The sequence below is a fragment of the Calonectris borealis genome, chromosome Z, assembly GCF_964195595.1.
Source record: "Calonectris borealis chromosome Z, bCalBor7.hap1.2, whole genome shotgun sequence".
Lineage (NCBI taxonomy): Eukaryota > Metazoa > Chordata > Aves > Procellariiformes > Procellariidae > Calonectris > Calonectris borealis.
This window is the reverse complement of record NC_134352.1, coordinates 10,562,485-10,586,166: the sequence shown is the minus strand read 5'-3', so window position 1 is coordinate 10,586,166 and position 23,682 is coordinate 10,562,485. Positions and strand designations below refer to the sequence as shown.

The window sequence follows — 23,682 nt, the reverse complement described above, 5'->3', positions numbered from 1 at the left end:
GTGCGTGCGCATGTGTACCTTTGCACAGAAAGAAAACTTGCATATCATTCGGTATGTCTGTGCAGCCTAACTCAGTGCAGGACAGAGGTATGAGAAGTAGTGTAGGTAGTAAACTCAGGAAAGCAAGAAAAAAAATTAATGAGATGTTCATTTACCAGGGGTAATTGGGGCCTTGCTAAACTGACCATATTGCTTCCACTTCTAAGCCATCTCAGGAATCTCTGCATGGCACTTCTATCACACAAACAGATCTGCAGGATGACATTTGCTCCCCCCACCTTTTTTATGGGACATGTGTGCCAGCAACTATGTGAGAAAAAACTCACTTCAGGTGTCCTGCATTGATCCAGAGGAGCAGAAGAAAAGAAAACACCTGCAACCTAATGCGTGTATTCTTGAGAAGGAATTAGTTTAATCACAGAAAAACACCTTCTTGTCTTAATCAGAGTTATTTCTTCTCTAAAAATCTCACATTTTATCCATACTTATTATACTGCATCAGAGAAAAATGAGGACTACCATTTTAAAACAGCATTGCAGTTATGTATGAAAGGCCACTGTTCTACTAGTAAGGGTTTCCCCTCACAGTTTAGAGTTAAGCTGTGTCAGCATCTTCTCCAGCTTTATTGCTAGCGCCATGTTACCTTTAATCCTTAATTTTCCTGACATGAAGGCCAGGGTTGGCTTTAGTTTACCTAAAAAGAAGAAACAGAACCATCAGAAAATTAAAAGGAACTGGAGACAGCCTGTGCACAGGAAAATGTAATGCCACTACAGTGAGACCTAGCAGCTGTATTGCTACAAAGTTCTGCTGTAAAAGCAGTGCCCATTTCGGAAACACAGGCTAGAGATGTGCAGAACAGAAGCCCAACAGATTGACTGGATTCTTTCTGAAGCTATGCGCGCTGCTAAAATTTCAACACCTAGTTAATAAAAGCAGTATAAGCTTTCGTGCTCTTCCTGTTCACAGAACAGAAGAGGTCAGGAAAATCCAAGGAGTTCTATCCTACACTTTCACTTGAGCCACAAAAAGCCAAAAGCTCCTCCACCCCAGGACCACAAAGCAAGGAGGCCGTCTACTCGCCCATCAGCGGGAGGTTTTCTGGGCACCAGTACCTGCGTCCGCCCTGGCAAATGCCTTTGTCACTCACCTGTGAACATCTTCACAAAGTCGGCGCTCGACATGCTCATAACCACATCAGCCGCCACAGGAGGCTTTCCGAAACCAGCGCTCCCACCCTTGGTTTTCAGGTCAATGTACCAAGTGCCTGCGTCATCACCTGAACAGACGGGGGAAGAGGTGACAAGGCAGCAAAGAGCGCGGTGCCCTCCCTATTCCTCCCTGTCCGACGGCCGCTGCCGTGTCCATTTGGAGCGGTTACACGATACCACCTACGCTGGCGGTGCCCTGCAAGAAGTCACCGCTTGCCCCCCGTTCGGCGTGCAGGCAAAGCCAGCCCCTGGCAGACGCCCCGCAGCACCACGCATCGGGGACACGGGCAGAAGAGCCCAAAGGCAGCACTTTGCTGACAGAGCTGGTGGCAGCTGGCGCTTTTAACACCCCCCTGCGAGCACCCCTCTGCCGTCACGCTGACCCTGTGCCGTAGGGCCAGCTCGGTGACAAAGCCTGCCCGCACACGCCAGGAGCGGCAGGCGCTTCCTGCGCGTGCTGAAGCTGATCCTGAGGAGGAGCGTCACACAGGACAGGACAAAAGGGATCAGCTTGAGAAGGGGAGTGTTTCTGTTTGAAAACACCGAGTGCCTCCTGCCAGGAGCGTGAGCATGTGAAGGTTTGAGGAGTGATGGTCTTACCAGATAATTCAAACTGGAAGACGCCCTGAGTAGTTCTCACGTGCTCTTCACTCATTGCCCCCTGAATAACTCTGAACGTTTCTGCAACAGGACCCGATGGCTTGGCTGTGTTGACCTTAGCTCCATCTGGTCCTTCATGCTGGGATCCGCTTAGTTTCTTCTCCTCTTTCAATGCCTGGGAAACACCTACAAGAAAGAGATTATTTTTCTCTTTCAAATGCAAACCACTTTAAAACTCCATGTAGAAACATGTGTAGAGAATTCAGTTTGAAAAGATTTAAGCTTCACAGTAGGGAAAATGAGTATTTTCCCATTTCAGTATTCATACTGATAAAGGAAGTTTTTAGCACCTGGAAATCTGAACAGGTGTAAAGCACTACAGGTAATTCTGCAATATATTTCAATTCCTAATATGTCAAAAGAAAAGCGAAAATAAAATCACAGCAAAATTCTAATTCTGACTGTTCACAGTTCATCACAAATGCTTACACAGACACTCCTGCAAAATGCACTGTTTGCTATTTAATTTCTTTTTCCAGCAATATTTACCTGTGACCTTCATATTACCACAATTCAGATGGTTAAAAAAGGATTCTTCAAAATAAGGCACTGATTTTATACCATGAAAGTCCTGCAGGAGGTAACATTCTTTCCCTAGCTTTAAGTACAGAGTCATTTCCATAAATCATACCCTCCAAATGAGAAAACAGTTTTTGCCACATAGCTTGAGTGGAGGCCAAGCTCTTGGGAGAAAAGAAAAAAGAAAAAACAACTTGAAATAGAGAGGGCATTTATTATTGTCAGAAATGATCAACTTTTACACACAGTGCTTTCCCTACCGTGGCTTTCTTGTTTCACGTCTGCCGTGTCAGTTTCAACATCTAAGAAGAAGTCAGGCATCAGGGGGTGACCTAAAAAGGAGGAAAAATGTAACAGTAAGTCCAAGTAAAGTTGGACAGCACAAACAGGAATCCATTTCGTATGAAATTACAGCCAAGTTTATAAGTAAATAAACTACAATGTGAAGGAATGACATAGCATGAAAAAACGTGTTTAGAATTTGAAATCTGACCTAGAAGCCCCTTGAAGTTGCAATGAAAAACATTTGAAGGAAAAAAAAAAATCTATCTTACTAATTAAATAGTAATATATACATCTACAGTGCAGGTACATTTTCTTTTCATTAAAGTATTTTTTTAATTTAATAGGCACTTGATGATTAGAATCTCAGTGGACTTGTATGTGCCTTCCAGGAAGGCACATTCTGAAAGCTGAGGCAAGGCAACTTTTTACAGACTAATTTAAGAGCCCCTAGAAATAAAACTATATTAATATTCTCCATATGGCCTTTCCTCCTTCCTGAACTTACTTCTCATCTTGGAGATATCTTTTTTTTACCTGGTGCAATGGCATAGACATCAAAATCCTTAACGCCTTCTTCTCGCAGCAGAACTTCATCAATAATGAAGTTTCCAGTGAAACTTTTTGGTTTTGTTAAAATGCAATACGCAGCATCTGCAAGGATGTCCGTTTTCCTGCACTGTTTTTCTATTCCAGATCCTCCCAGCATATCCATAGCAGCTGTATGTATGGCTAGAAAGTTTGGAGGGTAAGAAAACAAAGCTTTAACATTGACAATGTGAAATTCTCATTTCTCTGGAAAGTACACAAACTTTGTTTTCCTTTCACACAAAAGGAAATGGTAGGAAGACGAATATATGAAATACTACCAACCAACAAATACATCTGTACAAGCACCAGTAAAAAGCAGAAAACTATTAAAGGAACCAAAAAGTAGAATAATGGACACAACTTTTTATGAAATTCACAACCCTCTACCCGTTTATCAGTGTGTGCGTGTCCCTGCCATGGATTTCCTCCAGGTTATTCAGGACATGAAAAACTAACAGGACAACTAGTTTTCTCAAAGTGAATGTATGATACATCAGTGATTAAGAGGTATTTCCGTTGGTGATTATCACACTGAAAATCTTGATGCTTAATTTTAGCCTTGTAATAACTCCCATGAGATACCCAAGTGTCTCTCCTAAGTTAACGAGAAACCAAATATCAAAAACTCAAAGAACTTGTTCAGTATTCCACAGAAAGGCTGTGTTAGCCCCCAAAATAAAACCCAGATCTCCTAAACTTCTGGTTGTTTTATTAACCAATTCTACTAACTTCTGCACTGTTCCGCTAGTCTTCTTTATGCTTCCCCCAAGGGAGCTACTAACATTGTGGCATGTTCCACTCTAAGTCTGTAATTTGCTCTTCCAGGCTGAGGTATCCATTTCATTTTTCTTTCATCCTGTTCCACAAAGAGGGTGTTTGGTTGTAGCTTTTGGCATTTGCCATATTACTGTTTTCCCCTCATACAGTTCTGCTTCATGACTTTTTCCCATCTGCTGTTTAAGACTCAACACTCTGCCCTCAGTTTTGGGACAGACTCGCAAATCCTCTCCTACACCTGGGGCTGGCAGAGCCTGGAGGTGGAAGGATAAACCTGATTTTAAATCACTTTTGTCCTCCCTTCAGCGTTGCCATTCCACACGAAGTAACAGCGGCTTTGATGCAAAAATGATCCCAACATCCCTTAAAAAGCAAATAGGCGCTGTGCAGAACACATCTATCTGAGCTGGATCATTCACCTTCCAAAGTAGGAACTCGGAAAAAGGATGGCAGTCTTCAATGCTGGCCAGGGAGATCCTGTCCAAGTGTTTTCTAGGAAAGTGCAAGAATGGGTAGATGTCCTTGCTGACTGCCTTATTTTATTCTTCTGTGGCGAGGATTAACCCCTAGGTTTCATTTAGCTTTGACCAACCTCAGCTTCTTTTTTTCAAATCAACTGACCTGCTATAAATACGCATACGCCCCTAAATAAAAAGTGGCGAACGGATATACTATACATACACCTAGGTCTCCCTAGGTCTTTTCCTCATTTTTAAGGACAGGAAATAAATTTGCCTTTCTTTGGTCCTCTGAAATGTCACCTGTCCTGCAAGATTGAAAAAGAATTTTTTTAAGAACCACCAACAGTTCAGAGAATATTTCTGTCAAATACTCTGATGAAATTTACCAGGTTCTGTTGACCTGAATATATTCCACTATTCTGAGGATTCATTAACCTGTTCGCTTTTCCTGGGCCACATTTATGGCACTTCTCTGTTAGTGTCAACTATTATTCTCCTGAGCACAGTAAGCCTATGTGCACAGACTGAAGCAAAAAGGTTTTAAACAGGTACTGCCTCATAGTCCAGCTGCACATTGTTCCGCTTATTTCATATAAAGTGCTGCTGGTCTTCCTCTCAGGCACACAAAGAGTCTTCCAGTTCTGTCCCAGGATACCTCTATTATTCATACGCGCTCTTAGTGATGGGATTGCCCCTTGCCCTTCTGGTAGGCTTCCTCTTTCACTTTTAGATAAATGGAGAGCTCCTGGCATCTTATTACCAGCATACTTTCACGTGTTTAAAGAGTCAGATTAATCAACAGATACTGGCATCCATACTAGCACTGAGGCTAACACATTTGTATGAGATTATAGTGGATTTTTTAATTAAGAACTTTGCAACTGTATTTTAGATATCATGGAAGTCTGTAACTCTCTCTCTCTGGTAACCATGTGAAAGTAGTTAATTTTCTCTCTTTTGGGAGATTAACCTTTCGAAAAAACATTTTTTGTACTGGAGCATTTGCACATTATTATCCTCTTTTATACGTGAGGACACATCAGTTTTCATGGAAGCATCACTGATTTATACAAACTTTGAGAGCTCATCTAATGTTTCTAAACATTAAACTGAATGAGCCAGAATGGATTCAGCAAATACAAAGCTCTGTCTGCACACCTTTGATCTTATAGAAAGCTTAATTACTTTTTAACTTATTTTGCAGCATCTCACAGAGAGAAATCTTTATTTAAAAAAGCATTTATTAGAATATACTGTTGTAATTTGTAAACTGAATCTTCCTGCACTTCCAAGCCTCATGTTCTGCAGGTTCCTGAGGGAAACAGGTATTAGCTGCACTCTGTAACAAGTGCCAGCTTCTGCAGTGTTATCCTCTGACTTATTTTAGCAGGTACAAATACATTACCAAGGGCACAGTGGCACTCTAATGCACAAGAGAAAGATACTACTTTCTTTGGTTTTGGTTTCCTCCCCAATAAGAATGTCAGATTTTGTAGAAATGTAATTAATACCATCATAGACATCCTTTAATACCAGACCATATCTGGGACACTGGTACTATTATTGACATTTGCAGTGTTCCAGCATATGCAAACACTGGAAAGAAATAATGTATTCACCTACACAACATAAGACTTAATGTAACGTCTGCCTATAAAGTTAGCTATACCTCTGAAAAATTTTTCAGCGTGAGCGGGTGGACAAATTCTCCTAGGTTGTTTTGCCTTGCCATGAAAAACAGGAGTCCAAATTATTCAGATGGGTGGGGAAAACACCTACATTGCAAAATAAAGACCTAGTACAACCAGCTGGTCTCTGCAGGAAGTATTCTTTAGCTTTCAGCAGTACAGTGGGACCCATAAAACCACTGACTCATTTCCACAATAATAGTGAATGTTTTCTCCAGCGTATCCAGAATCATAAGGAGAAGGTGTTGAAGAATCAAAAAGCTTTGGAGGATGCACATAATGTGCCTATGCAGCATGTAAATATGTGCATTTACAAGACACAGGTAATCTTGTAACACCTTCTGTGTGAGAAAATAAGTCAAATTAGTAATGTTGTCTGCAGCTCGATACCACATCTTTCTGTGTGAATGAAATACTCTGGATTAATTCCTTCACTGTCCCTAACTCTCATATACAATTTATACTGCTTAATCAGTCAGTGACCAAAAACCACAAAATGGTAGATAAAAGATCACCTCTGCTAATGGAAAACCGAATTACTCCCATGTATAGGATTCTGAAGTGATATAAAACCCATTTAGGAGTGGCATTTTAGGGCCAAGCCAGGCAGGATGGTCATGAGGTCTAGGGAGTTTGGCTTTAAGTACTAAGTTTCATGGCTCTATTCCACATGACAAGGATAGATCCTGGGAAATCTCCATTGAAACTTTTCTGAGGTTTCCCTGGAGCACTCAAGAAGCAAGTGTGTGGAAACAAGCGCATGTTTCTTCTAACTCCTTCAGAAATAAAAAAATACAACAGAGACCCAAAACCTGAGCAGTGAGCTTTCACTCCACTGCCAGGAAGCCAATCCAGACCCTGAAGTTACACATGCGGTTGCCTTCAGTACACCCACCAAAGATGAAGAGCTTATCCCCTTCAAAATAGACAGTACAGGTTTTGTGATGATATAATTGTCATGAATGATACAATTATCATTCAAAAAGTCAATCCCTTACCAAAATATTTCTATGAGTAAAACTCACAGTGTGAGCAGAATTATGAGGCATCCATTTACTGGGAGAATTTAGGATGCAAGCATCCAGACCAATGAATCAGGACCAGGTCTGTCAGACATACGAACCCAAGTGTTCAACTGAGTATCACCTAGAGTATTTAAGCAAAGAAGCTCAGCTGATTTTGCCTGAAATAATTAAGTTTTGCTCATACTCCTCACTTTAGAGGAAGCAAATCAGAGAGCTTCCACACTAGAAGTTAAAAGGGGCCTGCAACTCCTAGCAGGAAAACGCTGAAGTGCCTGGGGTACAAACACTTCTTACACTGGAGCACCAGCCCCAGAAGAGGATCTTGGTTCATATTTTTATTTCCTCTTCCTTCTTCCCTCCCTCCACTAGTTAAGGGAATAAGCTCTGCTGTTGTAATGCTTCATAACACAATGACTGGGCTCACACCATTAAAGGGCAGGACTACCCTCTGTCTTTACTGATTTTAACATCAGTATCATTTCTGCACCTAGATGTATTTGGAGTGAAGAGACTGGCCTCTTTGGCAAACAGCTGACTAAACCTCGAACAGCAGCCCTGATCCTCACGGACCCAAAGACAACAAACTGAAGTTAATACAATGTGGGAGCATCGAATTGTTTTTCTTCCACAGAGCTCTTTCATTTCATGTGACCTGCAAGCAGATGGTTCTGTGAACAACTGTTTGCTGGCCCACTGTGCCAAAACTTCTAGGAACAGGGTTTTTTTAAATTAGTTCTGCATTTACAGAGGTATGTATCTTGTCAGTTCCGTCTACGCTCTGGCAATTTAAGTAGCAAGGAATTCTAAATATACCACATAGAGACGTTTAATACCTACTAATGAAAGCATGCTAATACTTTTGTGATGCTGTCCAAACCATGAGAAAGAACACAGACAAGCCAAATACTACACAGATGCTTCAGCCAACTGAAAGGGTTGAATGGCTTGCAAATTAGCTGAAGAGGAGTTTGGATTAAAGTGGCAATGGTCTAGTGAGAACTAGGAACGAAAACCAGCATCCATTCAGGATGAACAAAGAACATGCAAAAGAACTGCTCGGTCTCCTGAATCAATTCCAGAAGAAGTCTGAGGTACAATCAAAGTCAAATAAAACAAGCTGTAGAAGACAAAATACAGCAAGTCATTATTTTAGTACCATTAAAAAAAAGATTACCTGTTTTAGGCCATAAAGCATTGACAGCAACTTCTCCTCTAAATTCTTCTGCCATTCCCAAGACACACATGGACATCCCATATTTAGAAATGGTGTAAGCTAAGACAAGAAGTATAAAAGATAAAAATTTACACTTTTACAACAGAACTTTAATTATGAAGAAAGAAAAACCAAATTATTTGTTCATAAGGAAAACTAAGTTTTTGGGGACAAAACAGTATCTTAATAGAGTCAAAATCTCCCCCTTCTCCCCACCACCCCCAGCAGATACAAACTGTAGTCTGCCACCTTTTCACTACAAGCAAAATGAGAGCTACGCATGTTTTGACAAAACGAACGACTGAAGCCTAGCTATATGGTGGTTTTGTTGTGCTTTTTATACATGGCATACTGAAAAGAGTGCTCAATTTTTTCAAAAGGCCTAAGGCATACTAGCTGCTAACGACCAAACTAGTATTCTATAGAAAACAAAAAGGGGAGGGGGAAAAAAAAAAGTAAATTTTAAATCTTTGTCATCTATTTTGAGAAAGGAAACTTTTGTGGGGAGAGAACTGAGGCTTGCTGGAGAAGTTTAACAAGACAAGTGTCCGTGAAAGGTTTTTTTACAGTTTTAAAATGAGCAACATTAACCTCAAGACAAAATGGGGTCCCTTTCCCACCTCAAAATTAACTTCCATTTTAAAAGACAACATTGAACTTTATTAAATCAAATGTGAAGCTGAATCTGTAAGAAAATAGATTTTGGGTTTCAATCTCTATTTGGAATAGAAAATATTTTATAGTCTTCAGAATTCCCATGAAAAAGCGCAGACTCTTGCCCTGGAAACATTCTTGAAAACATAAAGGATGTATTAGGCCATGCAATCTGCACTACGTTTTCCCACAAAACGATTTCTTTTAAGTTAGGTACAAAACACTCTGGGGAACCATTAGTGCCAGTCTGTATATAGTGCTAAAGATACAAGTCTAGCATTCTGGGCTGGCACTCCTGCACATTTCACCAGGTATTTACATGGTTCTCAAAAAATTACAACAAAGGCACTGAATGCTACTCACCACAATGATTTTTGAACCACATGGGATTCAGATTCATAGGTGGGCTGAGGTTCAGGATATGGGGGTTCCTACTCTTCCTCAAGTGGGGAAGGCATGTTTTAGATCTGAAAGATAGATTCAAACTAATCAGTCACCTCTTATTTTATGGAACATCTATAACTACAGGAAAAACCATACTAGTAGACCAGTTATTTTCATTTTCATGAAAGTCCAACACTAAGCTGAGACCCTGCCCCTGTATCAATTATTAAACTGATATAAAGAACAACAACAAAAAAAATCTATCCTTGCTCACTTATCTCAGGCCTCGTATTCATTCCTGCTAACTGGACCACATTCTCCAAATAGCACAGCAGCATCTACTAAAGCTGATTTTCCAGATGCTCAGAAGCCATAATCTCCTTGTAATAGTTCTGGTAGGAGCAGCAAAACACTATGAGGCAACAAACAAAATTAACAGCACAGAGCATCGTTTAGTCATAAATATATTCTCTTCTGATCACATACCTATTTCTTCGTTAAAACCACGCTAAAGAAATAATACTGTATAGTGAAGGCTATTACAAATATTCTCTGCTGACTGAAGAGTCCCTATTCATTCAACTTAGAATTTACACATATCTGTAAAGGGTAACTTTTACTTTCTAGAACCATCATTTGACTTCACTTCTAGCATTAGGGTACATGTTTGCATTTGATTTCTGCTGGAGAATTTTTAATCAAGCTTCACAAGGAGAACAGCACCGCAGCAGACTACACTACTGACCTACTATTCACACATTTCAACGGGACCCACACATACTGTCAGCCACAGAAGGGACACCTTCAACTGCAAAATCATTATAGTAAAGTAAATCATTTACCACCCATTTAAATGTCCTGGGATCTCAACTCTTTTCAGTGGCAGCGTGTGAGGTTCACATCTATTAGATGTCTCAATTTTTAATGCACAGGAACCAAGAATATGTCAACAGGTATAGTCCATAAGATGGGACATCCTCCCTGCCTCCACCACACAGACACACCACACCTTTTTTTTTTTAGCTATTGTAACTTTCTCAACATTAAATTGCAAACAGATCTCTACAAATTACGAGCAGAAGCAACATACAAAGCAGGGGAAGAAAGGCTGAAATGCTTGACTAGGTCTTCCTAATTGACAGCTATAAAAGCAATGACAAAGATCATTTGTAACTTCCCTTGAAAGGCATTAATCTTTCATATACTCTTCCATTTGCAGCAACACAGAACCTGCTTTTTAATCTTTTTAAGGCAGAGTAGCACCCAAAGGAAAGATGACTTTAAGAATTCTCCATGAATTTGGAATAGCTAGATGTACCATCAAGAAAGTGATTGTTGCTGTTGCGTGGTGAGGGGTAAACAGAGCTTGCCACTGGCAATACAGTGGAACCCATTCAGAGATTTGCAAGAGAGATCTACAGAGCTTTTTCTGGAATGCCAAGCTCCAAAACCAATTCTCCTTTCTGAGGGCAGAACCACTTACACTTACAGCCTTTCAAAAGCGAACATCATGGGTGGAAGCACAGAAATCCCCATCTGCAAGCAGACTTTCTTTCTTCCACCCTCCTCTCTCCATGCTATCTACAGGCTGCGGATGTGTCTCTCTAATTCAGAAAGCTGCTATTCATGTGTATTTTACATTTTTCTAATGGCAAATCCCTTCACTGATTCTTAGCAAAAGAACATTAAAGAATATAATAATAATATCTGATAACCAAATTCATCTGCACAAATGAGAATGACAGACACTATTCTTGATGAAACTTTGATACAAAAGCTCCTGATCACATCAAGCAACAACTGAACTTAGAGAATCTGCATCATCCTAAGGGCTTTTTTTTTTTTAACACAACCCCGTCAAAATCAAAGTTTTCATTTTAAAACAGAGCAACTTTAAATGACATCATGTAAATCTACAGATGATCCCACCTACTGAATCCATTTCCAAAAAATGAGCAAAATAAGGACCACACGAATTGTGAAATCAAATCTTGATATGGCAATTTAAATAAATGATAGAATTGATAAGCTGAAAGTAGGTGGAGAACACTTTAGATTGTTAAGTTACATCTTTAACATTTCTCTATGGTAAGTTACATAATGTCTTTAAACATGAGAAAGACGCTTACGAGAAGGAAGCTGACAAACAAGACCTTGCATTTGATGTAGGCAAAGAGTTAGTCATTTTACTTGAAGTGAAAGAGCAGGCAGCATGTAGCAAAGCCAAGCTGGAGCTCCATTTGAAATAAACTAGTTTTGGCTTCCTACCTGCATGGAGGAGCTTGTGAACACTTAATGACTACAGTAATAAGGTTCCTGTTTACTGCAACTTGCAATTAATTCTTGCAAATATTAATTTCAAATCAGTTGGCCAATAACCAAGCAATTTCCTGTGAGCACGTGATTGAGCTACACAATTTCTCAGAAAAACTCAGATGACATAATACATTTTGTTACAATTACTTTGCTTCCCTCTCTCAGCACTTACGTAAGGTAGGTTCCTCGGACATTGACATCCATCATAAGATTGACCTTCTTCGTTTCTGTTTCCAAAGTGCCAGTCAAAGAGATGGCGCTTGCATTGTTCACCAAAATATCAATCCCTGGTTTTAAAATAAGCCATTTCACATTAGCATTTAAAGGCAAAAAGCGTAAGTAAGGCAGGCTGTTCTTTTCTCTGTTTGAACAATCTGCCTGTTAATGTCTCCTCCACACCTTAGCATACCTCCAAAAGTCTTCACAGCTTTCTCCACGGCCTTAATAATTTGCTGTTCTTCCCTCACATTAACGATGCATGGCAAAGCCTTTCCTCCAGCCGCTTCAACTGCACAATTAAAAAATTAAACATTTAAAAATTTGCTCTCAGATGGAACAAAGAGCATGAACCTATTGAGAATCTCTCATTCAATGACACATTTCAAGAAGGCATTGAAAATTGCACTCTGAAATTGCTACCTTTTTACATGTTACATAAAGAACAGGGAAACCAAAACCAAATCTTAACCCTGAGAATGTGTTCGGTGCACACATACATCTCCATTAACATCGCATTTTCTTATCTATACACATACATCTTCATTACAGTAGTATTTTGATGCCTCCCAGCATTCCTGGGAGGCAAGAGAAGCAGTAAGCTTGTTTTATTAAAGGTGAATTGGAGCTAAGATAGTCTACGGAGTTTTCCACTCAGGTATGACAATTAAGCTAGGGCATACACCCAGCCCAGCACCTGAAGCCCACTCTCATTTATTACAACTTACTCTCGGCTGCAGCAGTGTAGATAGTCCCTGGAAGAGTCGGATGGGGCTCGGCTGTCTTGGCAGCTATCACAATGTTTGCACCATCCTTGGCAGCTTTCAAAGCAATGGCTTTGCCAATGCCCCGGCTTGCGCCCGTGATGAAGAGAGTGCATCCTGCTAGTTTCCTAAAGGTGAAGGGGGAAACCGAGGGTGAAGAAGAGGGAGAACAAAGCAAAACCTGTAAATCATTGACTTTTAGCACTCTTTAAGGGCAAAAGTAACTAGAGCAGTCTTCCAACCAGGCAAATGCCTTCATCATTTTACTAAGAAAGCAGCCCCTAAATACAAAAGAAATGGCTACAACTACAGCAAAGTACAGTACCCCCGAAGGCAAGACCACTCTCCAAGTTTGCAAACACTAAAAAGCAAGAAGGTTACACCGGTCACCCAACTACATTTCTTCTTTTTTGTAAAATGATCCAACACACTGTTTACAACAGAGCTGCTACGTTCTCCAACAACGGAAAAGGACTAAGCTGTAAAAACAAAATGCCAGTTTCTAATGAGACAACACACCTACGCAGCTCTCTGTAATTTACTAGTCGCAGCCCTCTAAACACAAGAAAACTGCTGTCTCAATGTGGTATAAAGTTCAAGACCAGAACCACAATGCCAATGCAGGGTGCCACATGCAAGTGCCAAAAACTTGATTTTCAGAAATGACAATTATTTCTCGTAAAGGTTTTACACTGAACTCAACACTTCCCAGTAAGTACATTTAATCCAATGGGTCCACCCAAAAAATGAGTTCAATCAAAACCTCTAGAGAAACTGACAAGTTTTAGAGTGTCAGAAAGATGTCTAGCTTACAAAATATCACTGAATTTTTGAAAAGCAAAAGATCAACTCCCGTTGATCTTTTTTAAAGTATATTCGACAATAAAGCCTCTTAGACCATAAGTTTTCCATGTGAAGGAATGTGCATTTCAGTGTGCATAAAGCTTGTGTTGCTTTCTGTAACTCAGTGGAAAAAACCAAGAGGCCCAAGTTTTCAACCCCAGTTACAGAATGCATATAAACTATGTGCTACAGCAACTTCACTTTTCACTCGCATCACAAATGTTATACACCAGCCTCCAAGCTTGCATTAGTTTTCCTTTCAGTCTGGGCCAGACATACTACTGTTTCTCCAGGTCTGTTTTTTCCCTCCAATCCGAGAGCATCCCTCTCTAAAACACTCTCTAGGAGGGTGAGTGTTTGCGTTCAGAAGGCAGAAAACTGGGATGGGGCAGGGAGGGTGAGGGATCTTCCCCTGCTGCGGCACAGTTAGGCACCTGCGGGTTCCCAGGAAGTCAATGAAGGTGCCTGCAGGTGCCATTTCAAACAGCTTTCCTCTGCAAAATTGGGTCCTAGAGAAGCACAGGAAGAAAAATCTCAAAACAGCACAGCGAATCACAAAGAACTGCTGCTGAGTCGAGTCACGTGCACAGTAAGGAAAGTTCAGCTCTGCAACACGCAGTCAGACTGTAAAACTCAGTCAAATAAGGCCAGAATCCGGCTGCTTCTTCAACCAACTGATAGGAGGTCAGCAGACTCCACCTTAGTCGGGGAAGAAGGAAAGGGGGTCCAGCGAGAGGCAGCTGAGGAGGAAGCTGAGGAAAGCTGGTGGGGCTTTAAGCCCCTCCAGGGACAAGAGTGGTCCATTCAGGAAGACAAGTAGATGTACCAGACCGGCACGGCTACACAAGGAACTCATGACTCAGCTCCCATGTACAAAGGTGTCACACAGACAGTGGGAGCAAGGACAGGCCACAAAGGAGGGGTTAGAAATATCACCCGGGCATGTCGGGGTCATGTGAGGAAAACCAAAGTTCACCCGCAGCTGAGGCTTGTGAAGGACGTCAAGGGCACAGGGGCTTCTGCTGCTACACTGGTAGTAAAAGCAGGCCCTTTGCTCAATGGGGTGGGTGAAAGCAGGGCTTTCAACGCCACCTCTCAGAAGGTTTTTGCATCCAATTTAAGATATTATGGTCTGGATGGGTGCACAACCTGACAGGTAAAAAACTAGTTGGCTGTTCAGACTCAGAGGGTGGTGGTAGTAAGTCATACTCTGCAGAGACCGGTAACCAGTGGGGTACCACCTCTACTCCTGGACAGTCCTGTTTAACATCTCTATCAACAACCTGAAGGAGGTGACAAAATGCCCTGGGGGTGGACAACAACCGGTTCACAAGCTTGAGGGTAGGGCTGCTATCCAGAGGGTCCCCGACTGGCCAGACGAACAGGAGCCTCATGAAATTCAACAGGGACAGATGCACAGTCCTGCACCTGGGAAGAAAGAGACCCTGCAAGGACACAGGCTGGGGAGTGAACGGCCAGGGAGCGCTCTCTGGAAAAGGCCTTGGGCGACCTGGCAGAGAGCAAGCTGAGCATCGGCCAGCAGCGTGCCTGGCAACAGAGGCGAGCCACATCTTGGGCTACAAGAACACCACAACCAGAAGATTGAGGGAGGGAATTATGCCCCTCTATTTGGCACTCATAAGACCACGCTTACATCCTGTGATGAGTTATACACAAGGTATGTGTTGACAAATAGGAGAAAGTTCCGCAAAGGGAGACAGAGATGGCTGGAGGCTCAGCACTTGTGTGAGAGGGCCAGTTCAGCCTGCAGGACAGCTTTGGGGGGACCTAGCAGCAGCCCCCCAATACCTATGCAGTGATTGATGAGATGGAGCCAAGCATACATGCTGCGGTGCAGCGCTGGAGGATGAGAAACAACAGGCCCTTTCAAACTGAAAGAAGAAAGGTTCGAACCGGAGAGATTCAGACTGTCCTCCCCATGACGACAGTCAGGCAACAGAGCAGGGCCCTGAGCTGTTTCCAGCCTTGGAGGTTTTCACGACCCAAATGGACAAAGCCCTCAACAACCCTCTCTGATCTCTGAACTGACCTGGCTTTCAGAAGGAGTTTGGAATGGAGACCTCTCAAGGTCCCTCCAGCCTTAATTATCTGATGATCCAACCTGGAAGAGTCCAGCCCCAGATTCAATTCCTTTCCCCAAATTATTATTCTATTCAAAATGTCAGGGAACATGTTCTATTCACTCCAGTTACACTCTCTCTATTTTTCCCTTCCAACCTTTCCTACATTGGCCATCAGCCTCAAGTCTTCTTTTTTCTCAGCACAACTGCATCTCCAGCCTACATAATCCTCCTTTTTCTCCCTAGGCTTACAATCACCACTGACCACATTCACTCTCTGGAGCTCCCTTCCTTCAATTCTAGCTCCACAATCTCCAATTCTGTCCCTACAGCTATGTTTTTACAGCATGTGCTTGTCTAAAATTGCTTATGACCTGTACTGTGAAGGTTGCATCTTTATTATTGCTTCCATTGCAGTTGAATTCTGGTAATAAGACAGAAAATATCAAATTCACTTTTGTACCTTGGAGTCTCAGGGATCTTGAAAAAAAAAAAAGATAGGTTCTTTTCTCAGCAGGCATGACTGCTAATACAGAAACCCAAAGGCCATATCAGGGACACTTTTTACAGCTTGCTTACACATACGTTAGGAATTTAATGAATAATCCTGTTTATAACATACAGGAACAAGTAACACCAATTTATCTTGCCGGCTGTTAGCAGTGCTGGCTCTGAAGAAAAGCAGAAAATGCCTCTAAATGATCCTATACTGGGAGAAAATTCGATTGCTAGGTAAGAAGGTACTGGCTTGGAATAACAGGAAAAACAGTTTCATACATATAAAATCACAGATGCACTACCCAATTTAGATGAAAGTCCTCCGATAACTATTTCATAGTTATGGAAACGCTCCGCTCAAGGACACTGACGTGAGTGCTCCTCACGAAGCTTTCCAGGACCTCTGCCAGTCCCCACCTGCCCCCTTATCTCCTGGCCTTGCTTCCACCCTCTCTGCCGGGGAGAAGCTCCTTGGCCGGACCTCTGATGTTACCGCACGTTGCACAAGCACAGGCCGGCCACCCCGCGGCTGGCGTGACCGGAGGACGGCGTGACCCGAGGTGCGAGCAAAGCCGCCGGGGACGAGCGGGGCCGCGGGGACGGCGCGCTGCCCCGGCGGGGAAAAGCCCACCATGACAGGCGCGTTCCTACCCTCCGGTGTAACGATTCACTCTGAAGCGACTGTAAGCGCTGTCCTGCGTAACCCATTCGGAGGAGGAGGCAAGCCAGCGCCGAGCTGAGTGCCCCGCAAACCTCCCCGGCACCACGACGGACCCCGGCCGAAGCCAACCTCGCCCCCCGCCCCGAGAGGCCTTCGGCGGCTGAAAAGCCACGGCTTTTCCCTCAGCCTCGCCCCCAGCCCCCGCGGCTCTGCCCGCCGCCACCGCCGCCGCCTGAGGAGCGGGAAGGAGCGGCCTGGGGCGTGTGTGGGGGGGGTGCCTGCGCCGGCGGGGGGCGCGGAAGGAGAGGGTAGGGCTGGGGCGGCTTACCCCGTGTTGGGCAGCATGGCGGCGCGGGTACGGCCCCGGGGCGGGGAGCAGGCCCGGAAGGGCCGCTGGGGCCGCCCCGCTTCGCGCAGCCGCCGCGGCGGCGAAGGGCGGAGCGGTCGGGCGGAGGTGAAGGGCAGCGGCGGGCCTCGCCGGGGCCGGGGCCGGGGCCGGGGCGCGGCTGCCAGCGAGGCGGGGGCTGAGCTGCGGGCCCCGGGCCCTGTGCGGCGCGGGAGGCGGCCCCGTGCGCACAGGCGGGGACAGCCGGGGAGGAGGCCGCCCGGCTGTGCGGGGAGGCGGCGAGGCGAGCGGGGGTGTCGGGGGACATCAGCCAGCCTGAGGGGAGCTGGGGGCCGACACGGGGTGAGGAGAGTGGAGTCGAGTGGTTTCCAACCAGAGCAGCGATCGTCTCTCAAAACACCGTGTCTGCCCCAGCTGACGGTGCCAACAGACTTGCTCGTGCCCGTCCAGCCTCCTGTGTATTTGAGTGGCATTTGGCATTTTGCCATCACTCGAGGCTTAAGCACTGTTTTCAATGAATGTATCTCAAAATGAATATGGAAATAGGTAGAAACATTCTATTTTTCAGGTGGAAAGTGAGGCAAGCCGAGGAAAACCGCTTGTCCAAGATCACCCAGCACGCCAGGGGCATAGTTCACTGATAGCCCTCTCCCATGGCCTCTATGGTATTGTTTCCTCCATCTGTTCACTTAACAAATGTGCACCCTAATGAACAGTGCTGTTACTTCAACATACTAAGGGAAGAATTTTTAGCAGAAGAATCATTACATTTAAAATATTCCCCTTACACACACTACTATTTGATTGGAAGATGAAATAACATTTGGATATCTAACAACAAAGGCTAAGAACGTTTCTGAGTACACTGCTACTAGTAGCGATTCCTGAATTTGGCTCAAACTTTAAGAATTTATTAGAAATAAATAAGGAGGGTGGAGGACAGGTGTGCATATGGGAGTTGAGGTGGGTTTTTCTAAGTGTTTGTTTTTATTTCTTAATTACATATTCATATTAATTGATAATAAATTAAATTGATTGAAATTCCCCAACTCAAAACTGTTTTTTTTTTGTTGCCCAGAATAATGTGTATATTACTACTTACCAGCTAATGACACAGTTTCTCATCTTCAGATGTTTTTCATTGCAGCTTTAAGAGGCTTCTAGTTTTGATGGTAGCAATGAAGATAGAAAGATGTGGTAGGGGAAGCACTGTATGTACAAGTTGATCATTTCTGGAGATAATGAACACCCTCTGGATTTCACGTTGGTTGTGTTTGTTGTTTTTTTTCTCCCAAGAACCTGAACTCCATTCAAACTATTTGGCAAAAACCCTTTTCTCATTTGGAGAGTATGATTTATGGAAGTAGCTGCGGAGCCTCTGCACTTAAAGCTGGGGAAAGAATGTTACCTTCCACAGGACTTTGAAATTTTTATGGTTTATAATCAGTGCCTTATGTTGAAGAATCCTTTTTTGTACTGAATGTCCCAGGTAAATATTGCTGGAAAAAGAAATTAAATGGCAAACAGCACATTTTGCAGGAGTGTCATATGATCTCTCTTGATAAATTTATACAAAAAACAGTCTCTGTTAGTTCCTAGATGAAACTTGCGTGATTTACAATCTCTTAGATGAAATGCAGAAATCTTTTTTGAGAGAAGCATTGTTTTTGCTTGTTCAGAATTGTAGTGTGTCAAGTTGGAGGGCAACTAAGAATGCTGAGCAGGTTCATAGGAGTGCCAAAATAGGGATGGGAGAAGGGCAGAGGAGGCAAAGTTTGAACAGTCCCTTTCCCTTGAAAGTACTATTTGAGCAATCGCCAAGGACTGTTCTGCCAGGGACGGATGGTGTTAGATCCCTGGATCTCACAAGTTATTTAGTAGGGACTCACAGAATAGTCCTAACTATTTTCTGATACTTAAGACACCTAAGAGACTTTCAACAACATTTTCAGAGGCTGTTCAACTTGATCAGCCTTGTAAATTGCAAATGCTTTATTGTTAAATATTGGTAAATGTACACGTTCACTGCGATATAGTAAAATGCTGATTAAAGCAGTGAATTGATTTACAGCTTAGAAGCCTTTGCAGAAGAATCTCTTTCTTGTAGGTGTTTCCCAGGCATTGAAAGAGGAGAAGAAACTAAGCGGATCCCAGCATGAAGGACCAGATGGAGCTAAGGTCAACACAGCCAAGCCATCGGGTCCTGTTGCAGAAACGTTCAGAGTTATTCAGGGGGCAATGAGTGAAGAGCACGTGAGAACTACTCAGGGCGTCTTCCAGTTTGAATTATCTGGTAAGACCATCACTCCTCAAACCTTCACGTGCTCACGCTCCTGGCAAGAGGCACTCGGTGTTTTCAAACAGAAACACTCCCCTTCTCAAGCTGATCCCTTTTGTCCTGTCCTGTGTGACGCTCCTCCTCAGGATCAGCTTCAGCACGCGCAGGAAGCGCCTGCCGCTCCTGGCGCGTGCGGGCAGGCTTTGTCACCGAGCTGGCCCTACGGCACAGGGTCAGCGTGACGGCAGAGGGGTGCTCGCAGGGTGGTGTTAAAAGCGCCAGCTGCCACCAGCTCTGTCAGCAAAGTGCTGCCTTTGGGCTCTTCTGCCCGTGTCCCCGATGCGTGGTGCTGCGGGGCGTCTGCCAGGGGCTGGCTTTGCCTGCACGCCGAACGGGGGGCAAGCGGTGACTTCTTGCAGGGCACCGCCAGCGTAGGTGGTATCGTGTAACCGCTCCAAATGGACACGGCAGCGGCCGTCGGACAGGGAGGAATAGGGAGGGCACCGCGCTCTTTGCTGCCTTGTCACCTCTTCCCCCGTCTGTTCAGGTGATGACGCAGGCACTTGGTACATTGACCTGAAAACCAAGGGTGGGAGCGCTGGTTTCGGAAAGCCTCCTGTGGCGGCTGATGTGGTTATGAGCATGTCGAGCGCCGACTTTGTGAAGATGTTCACAGGTGAGTGACAAAGGCATTTGCCAGGGCGGACGCAGGTACTGGTGCCCAGAAAACCTCCCGCTGATGGGCGAGTAGACGGCCTCCTTGCTTTGTGGTCCTGGGGTGGAGGAGCTTTTGGCTTTTTGTGGCTCAAGTGAAAGTGTAGGATAGAACTCCTTGGATTTTCCTGACCTCTTCTGTTCTGTGAACAGGAAGAGCATGAAAGCTTATACTGCTTTTATTAACTAGGTGTTGAAATTTTAGCAGCGCGCATAGCTTCAGAAAGAATCCAGTCAATCTGTTGGCCTTCTGTTCTGCCCATCTCTAGCCTGTGTTTCCGAAATGGGCACTGCTTTTACAGCAGAACTGGATAGGAATGTAACCTGGTTTCTTTCTTCTCCTTTGAGAGACCTGAGTTATACGGTCTTGTCTCAGCTAAAATCAGTCATAATCTAAGAAGTTCATTAAGTAACAGCATACAACATCTGATGCAATTTGGCCCTCTTACTGACGTTTTTCTGGCTCCAGAAAAGGTTTTTACTGGTGAACAACTTGTTGGACAAGAGGCAATGTCACAACTTTCATAATGTTAAATTACTGCTCTGCTTTGTAAGTGTGATTTCCGTATTTATTGCTATTCAAAACAGTTCTGAACCTTCTTTAGCAAAACTTCAAAATGGAGTCAGAAGAGAATAGATTAATCATGAAAAAAGAAGTTAATTTTTTTAACATTAAGTTAATCATTATAATCGAGTCCTCAAAAAATTCTTTAAAAATGGACTGGAAAAGCAAATTCTATTTCAATTAATCAGCCTCCTCCTTTTTAGCAAAGTGCTTCAATATTGTGAGATATATATAGATATATAGATACAGATAGATGGAAATATGGAAACTTTGTTAGACTGAGATACTTGAAGGGTATGAGATTTAATCGCAGACTGTGATTTAGCATTTTTACCACGTGGATAAAAATACGAAGTATATGCCAAAGAGGAATTTCTAAAGAACTCAAAAATCTATTCTACCAATATTACTGTTTCCTGTGCACAGCATGTATCCAATTGCTTTTCATTTTCTGATGATCCTGTTTCTTCTTTTTAGGTAAGCTAAAGCCAATCATGGCCTTCCTGTGAGGAAAATTAAGTGTTGAAGACAACATGGTGCTAGCAATGAGTCTGGAAAAGATGCTACCACAGTTCATTTTTGAACTGTGAGCGGAAAGCCTTAGTAGCAGAACACTGGCCTTTCATATATAACTACAATGCTATTTTAAAATACCAGTCCTCATTTTTCTTCGATGCAGTATAAGTATCAATAAAAATTTTAATTGTTAGAGAAGACACAACTCAGTCTGACCATAATGCCCAAAAACGAGCATGTTTTTCTTAATTACTTGCTATGATGATTAAAAGAAAAATGATGTCCCAAAATTTCGATGTTTCAAGGATAATTCTTTTTCACTTTTTCCTCTGATAGCAAACTGCTCTCTGTTACTGTGAGATGTAGACCTAATAGAACTTTATTTCTTATGGTATTATCTTGTCTTTGAATTACCTGATGTCTAATGAGATGTGAGTTCTGATTAGGGGATTAGGGGAGGCACAACGTGTTTCCAGTGTACTGCAAGAGTTGAACTCAGCACTAACTTTCCCTCTGACTGGGAGACAAGCAGCATTTTTCTCTCCTATACTGGTTTCAAAAAACTTGTAGGAACTGACCATCTCTATCAGATGTTATTAAAAAGTGGCTGATGATCTCAAGCTATTTGAAAACACAATGTATGTGCTTATGTGCAAAATATGGTCACATAAATTTTGTTTCTTTAGGGAGCCACCTTAAAATACGAAACATCTTTTGAAACCTACAGATACTAGAAAATGTTTTTCAAGTGAACAGAGGTATTCAAAGAACATTTCCAAACACTGTCCTGTAACACTACAAGAACTGAAGCAGATCAAAGAACTTGGGTATCAGGAGAAACATTGTTTAATTTCATACCTATTCATCATCAACCCCATGCATTTGCAGTTTTTCCTTCTGTGGAACTTTTCTGCTAAAGCATTTTGTTTTTCAGGATTGTGGGTGTGGGGGAGGGGAAAGGTGTTCCAGTTCAGCATCCAGTTCAGTATTAAGAATGTGCTTATTTGCTTCCCTGCCTGTGTCTATAGTTAATGGTTTCTTGTGTAGTCAGTAATACTGCTCTTGCACAAAATGGTTGGTAGTTGTGAATGTCATTTGGTGATGGACTGTGATGCCGTGTAATCCTAGAGAAAGGTGTCATCCTTACAAGAAAAGCGCTTGGATCCAGAGCAGCACAACCTGTCTCCAACCGGCCACGGTGTTTCTTCTCTCTCTGGTACATCAGTAGTGTTGCTTGCATGATGGAAGAGCGAGAGCTCACTGTGCTCTCTGGGGGGTACTGATTGCTGCTGGCAGCCAGGTCATGGCTGTGCCTCACCCCTGATGCGGTTGTATGAATAATTGCTCATGCCAGGGAGAGAAGGGCAGGAACTACCACATCCAGCACTTTGATTGGTGTAAACGGTTACGGATTCACACCCAACAGGACAAGAAATTCATTAGCAGGAAAAAGGAAAACCAGAAAACTTGGACCTCTGTTTTTCAATTGAATGTATTTACACTACGCTACTTGACTCAGGATGAGTGTGCGTCCCGCAGGCAGCATCACGAGCATGTGGGTAGGTGTCCTGCTGCCTTCCCCTCACCTTAGGGTAAGTGGGGGGGTGGCTGCGCCACGGGATGGGCCCTGTGGGACCTGGTGGTGTGCGTATTAGGGATATTTGATCCTTGCACTACGAATGTTCATATTATGGCATTCCTGGAGTTTCCGCTGTAAACAGACATGGCTGAAAAACACGCCAGTGTGCTGTGCACTGTTAGGACAAGACCTACAACGGGTGCTGTAGCGGAGGAATTACCGTGCGTATTTGGGTTCTGCAGGGGATTTTTACATGAGGGCAGAAGTGTGTTGCTTTTTAATCTGTTGCTCAGTTCACAGCTTTGGAGGCCCATAAAAATGAAGTGACTGAACAAACTGTGGCTGTTCTGTTACTGCAAATAACTGGAGAAAAAAAGCTACAGGTTCTTTGGGTGACAGCTCCGAGGAAGAAAGGAAGCAGCAGCTCGCAGGCCTGTGCGGAACGCAGGCACTGTCCGCACGCTGCTGACGGCCACGAACAGGACCGACGGCTCAGCACGCTGCGAAGGAATCGTGACCCCCTGCCCCCGGCGCCCGAGGGCTCCGAGCCGCTGCCTCCCCCCCGCCTCCGCGGCTCCAGCCCCTCCGCCCGCCGCTTTTCCCCGTCTCGACGGCGCCGGCGCGGCCGCGCGCTGCCGGCAGGGGGAGCCGCGCGCTGCCGGCAGGGGGAGCCGCGCGCTGCCGGCAGGGGGAGCCGCGCATCGGTGCCTTTTTCTACTCTTAGCAGGGTTCGGAAGTGGGATGGGGTGGGATAAGCAGGTTTGCGGCGACAGCAAAACCTGCATCTGTGCCTCGCAGGCTCGCAGCTCCCTTCCCTCGCCTCTGGTACAGAGTCCCTG

The 23,682-nt window shown here is 43.8% G+C and overlaps 1 protein-coding gene and 1 long non-coding RNA gene across 2 annotated transcripts; one reads left to right on the top strand and one right to left on the bottom strand.

Moving 5' to 3' along the window:
- Positions 1-384: 384 nt before the first annotated feature.
- On the bottom strand, positions 385-17,305 carry HSDL2 (hydroxysteroid dehydrogenase like 2). The gene is made up of 11 exons (XM_075137532.1): positions 17,174-17,305; positions 12,727-12,890; positions 12,192-12,290; positions 11,955-12,069; positions 9,446-9,549; positions 8,390-8,488; positions 3,211-3,405; positions 2,652-2,723; positions 1,813-1,998; positions 1,152-1,280; positions 385-695 (listed from the first exon to the last, which is right to left on the bottom strand). The coding sequence occupies exons 1-11, from the start codon at positions 17,188-17,190 to the stop codon at positions 583-585; spliced, it is 1,293 nt and encodes a 430-aa protein (XP_074993633.1). The 5' UTR covers positions 17,191-17,305; the 3' UTR covers positions 385-582.
- Positions 17,306-19,297: 1,992 nt separating this feature from the next.
- Positions 19,298-21,550, top strand: LOC142075729 (uncharacterized). The gene is made up of 3 exons (XR_012670999.1): positions 19,298-19,484; positions 20,017-20,145; positions 21,226-21,550. It is a non-coding gene; the product is annotated as an uncharacterized LOC142075729 (long non-coding RNA).
- Positions 21,551-23,682: the final 2,132 nt, after the last annotated feature.

Excerpts from the sequence above, each read along its gene's own strand:
- HSDL2 (XM_075137532.1), bottom strand. Across the intron at positions 8,489-9,445 it reads GTGGTTCAAAAATCATTGTG|CTTACACCATTTCTAAATAT; the intron begins GTGAGTAGCATT and ends TTCTTGTCTTAG. Across the intron at positions 1,999-2,651 it reads CGTGAAACAAGAAAGCCACG|GTGTTTCCCAGGCATTGAAA; the intron begins GTAGGGAAAGCA and ends TCTTTCTTGTAG.